We start from the raw sequence: 3,120 nt of genomic DNA, 5'->3' as shown, positions 1-3,120 counted from the left end.
TTGCGGTGTCCGCAGCAACTCACAACGTTCCCCCTCGTTTATTAGTTGAATTTGTGAGTAAAGCGCTTGTCGAATAGTTATTTGTTAGATCTAATATCTCAAGTGGCTTCAAAGTCTTAACTTAATAGCAAACTTAAACATGTCTGGTCGGCGAAAAGTCATTGAATACAAGAAAACCATACTGGATCTAAATATGGGAAAGACAAAACACGACATTAGCATCTTACATTTAACTATTCTGAAACAGTCGTTGTGGCTTCTTCCTTAGGCTTTTCAGGTTCATCCAGATTCCTTCCGACATTAAACTGATCCTGCTGGACATCTACTGACGACTGCTTTTGTTCGCTTGGAGATCGTGGCTGCCGGGTTCGTAGAAGACTATCGAGTCCGCCAAAAGGAGCCTCAATGATAACATAAAACACATACGACATCAAAATAGTGATCCCAATGACAGACCAGAAATTAAGCATCTGCAAAGCATAAAATATTATACATTTGTTATAATCCACTAGTTTCCTTCAACTATCCAAAACAAAACTTACAAAGTTGTAGTTCGAAAAATATGTATTGGTCCGTAGAATTCTGCTGTTTACTTCCAGAGTGAACATATTCCAGATGTACACGGAATAGGAGAGTCTCGAGAGTGGCTGCCACAATGGCGAGGATAGGAAACTGTCTGCCAGACCGCCATAGCCCTGCATGCAGGCAAAGATGATCCAACACAGCGCTAGGGGCCAGCCCACCCGGGTAAGCGTGTAGTAGAGAGACTCCTCGAGTATGGTTAGAGGAGGAGCCCTAAACTTGGATGCGGCTTAGCTGGAGCTTCCTTCCACGATTCAGGTGCAAGAAGTACCCGAAGAGAAATCCAGTCAGCCATTGACCCGCATGCGTGTGTGTGGATCCATAGACATCCAAACCATCACCTCCTTTACTTCCATTCCTGAATTAAATGAGGCTTAATAACTTCAAATGCAAATAGAAAGATCGTGGACTTACTTCGTGAGCATTGATTCATTGTTGACCATCATCGTGACAAAGAGGCAGGTCGTGACTAGAAGCAACAGCACTACAATGCCAGCAGCCGCCTTTTTGCCCCATTTATACAGAGCAATCAGCAGAAGCAGAGAGATTATGTATAGTTGCATATCCACTGCCAAGTACCAGGCATGACCTAAGCCCTTAAAAAAGGTGTTGGAATACGCCTATTCCCACATTCAAATAATAACATTAAATAATATTATCGATATGTTAGGTATTATTATTATAGTTAGTCTGGTCACACTTGAAGTGTCGACCCTCTCTCTTCTTTTGTGATCTCAAGTGTGGACCGGTGTTGCAGCAAAAAGTAATCAAGAAATACATAAATAATCTTTAAAGAAAAACATAACTTGGTACTGTCTTCCGTTTACTAATTGTCATAGCTAGTCTACCAATAGGTTATGGGCCCAGACCACGCCAATTTAAATAAATTAAATTAATAACAAATAGTTGTGAAATTAGTTCCGCGTGCGTTCTTGTGTAGTTTTTTTTATAGTGTGTGTGTGTATAATATATACATACATAGAAAATGGAAAGAAATAAGCAACATATTAAGCCTTTTTGTGGCGAGAAATATTCTATATGGAAATTTAGAATCAGAGCTTTGTTTGCTGAATTAGAGGTGCTCCAAGTAGTCGATAACATAATGCCTAACGAAGTAGATGATAATTGGAAAAAGGCAGAGCGATGTGCAAGAGCATTTTAATTCAATATTTAGGCGACGCATTTCTAAACTTCGCGGCAGGCGACATTTCGGCACGTGATATTCTGAAGAAGCCTTGCGTCGCAATTAGCTGCACGTAAACGTTTAATAACACTCAAACTCTCAAGTGAAATGACACTTTCGAGTCATTTTGTTACTTTTGATGAAACAGTGAGTGAGTTGTTAGGGGCGGGCGCAAAAATGGATGAGATGGACAAAGTGGCACATTTGCTGCAGACTCTACCTTCAACCTATAATGGTGGTCATCACGGCAATCGAAACTTGTCAGATGAAACTCTATCATTAGCGTTTGTAAAAAATAAATTGTTCGACTACGAGACCAAATTAAGAAATGAAAGTACTGATACAAGTAGTAAAGTCATGAAAGCAGTTGTATGAAATAATAACAATTTTAATAAATCGTAAAACGTTTGGATCTAGAAACACACGGCAAAAGATATTATTTAAGGGAAAAGCTAGAAGTAATATTAAATGCCATCACTGTGGCAAAGAAGGGCACATGAAAAAAGACTGTTACCAGTTTATAAGGTTAAATCAAAACAAAGAAAATTATAAACATAATAAAAAAGCTCAGCTTGCAGCATCGGGCCACGGGTTCGCATTTATGATGCGGAAAATGAAAAAGAGTGATCAGATAAATAATGAACTCGGTTTTATACTCGATTCTGGTTGCAACGGATCATTTGATCAATGATGACTCGCTGTACGCCGATTGCATCGAATTGGAGCAGCCAATTAAAATCGCTGTGGCAAAAGAAGGCGAGTTTTTATATGCCACTAAGCGTGGAATTGTGCGGCTGCACAATGGACACAATATCACACTGGAGGATGTGCTCTACTGCAAGGAGGCAGCAGGAAACCTCATGTCTGTCAAGAGTCTGCAACAGGCAGGGATGTCAATTAAGTTTGACTGTGGTGGTGTCTCCATATCAAAAAATGGAGTAAGTGTTGTTAAACATACAGGTATGTTGGATATACCTGTAGTCAAATTCCAAGCATACAGTGTAGATGCTAGGAACAAAAATAATTATCGATTATGGCATGAGAGGTTGGGGCATATAAGCAATGCAAAATTGCTTGAAATAAATAATAATAATTTATTTAATGACAGTAATCTTCTTGTTAATTTAAAAATATCAGATGAAGTTTGTGAGTCATGTTTAAATGGGAAACAGGCTAGGTTGCCATTTAAGCAATCTAAAGATAAAAGTTATATAAACGACCCTTTGTTTGTAATACATTCAGATGTATGTGGCCCATTAAACCAGTTACACTAGACGATAAAAATTATTTTGTGATCTTCGTAGATCAATTTACACATTATTGTGTAACCTATTTGTTAAAATATAAATCAGATG

General features: G+C 38.5%; 1 protein-coding gene across 1 annotated transcript; it reads right to left on the bottom strand.

The window, feature by feature from the left end:
• Nucleotides 1-233: 233 nt before the first annotated feature.
• Nucleotides 234-1,099, bottom strand: LOC6587367. Its single transcript, XM_026994133.1, has 3 exons — nucleotides 997-1,099; nucleotides 543-940; nucleotides 234-470 (listed from the first exon to the last, which is right to left on the bottom strand). Exons 2-3 carry the CDS (start codon nucleotides 699-701, stop codon nucleotides 234-236), a joined length of 396 nt encoding a protein of 131 aa, XP_026849934.1. The 5' UTR covers nucleotides 702-940; nucleotides 997-1,099.
• Nucleotides 1,100-3,120: the final 2,021 nt, after the last annotated feature.

Source organism: Drosophila persimilis, unplaced genomic scaffold (genome assembly GCF_003286085.1).
Source record: "Drosophila persimilis strain 14011-0111.01,24,50 unplaced genomic scaffold, DperRS2 tig00001269-arrow-arrow-pilon, whole genome shotgun sequence".
NCBI lineage: Eukaryota > Metazoa > Arthropoda > Insecta > Diptera > Drosophilidae > Drosophila > Drosophila persimilis.
The sequence above is the reverse complement of the archived record's forward strand: the minus strand, read 5'-3'. Positions and strand labels throughout refer to the sequence as shown.

Bases quoted from the DNA above. Each gene is read 5' to 3' on its own strand.
- LOC6587367 (XM_026994133.1), bottom strand. From the start codon at position 701: ATGCAGGGCTATGGCGGTCTGGCAGACAGTTTCCTATCCTCGCCATTG. The intron at 471-542 runs GTAAGTTTTGTT...TATGCTTTGCAG, and splicing joins ATTTTTCGAACTACAACTTT to ATGCTTAATTTCTGGTCTGT.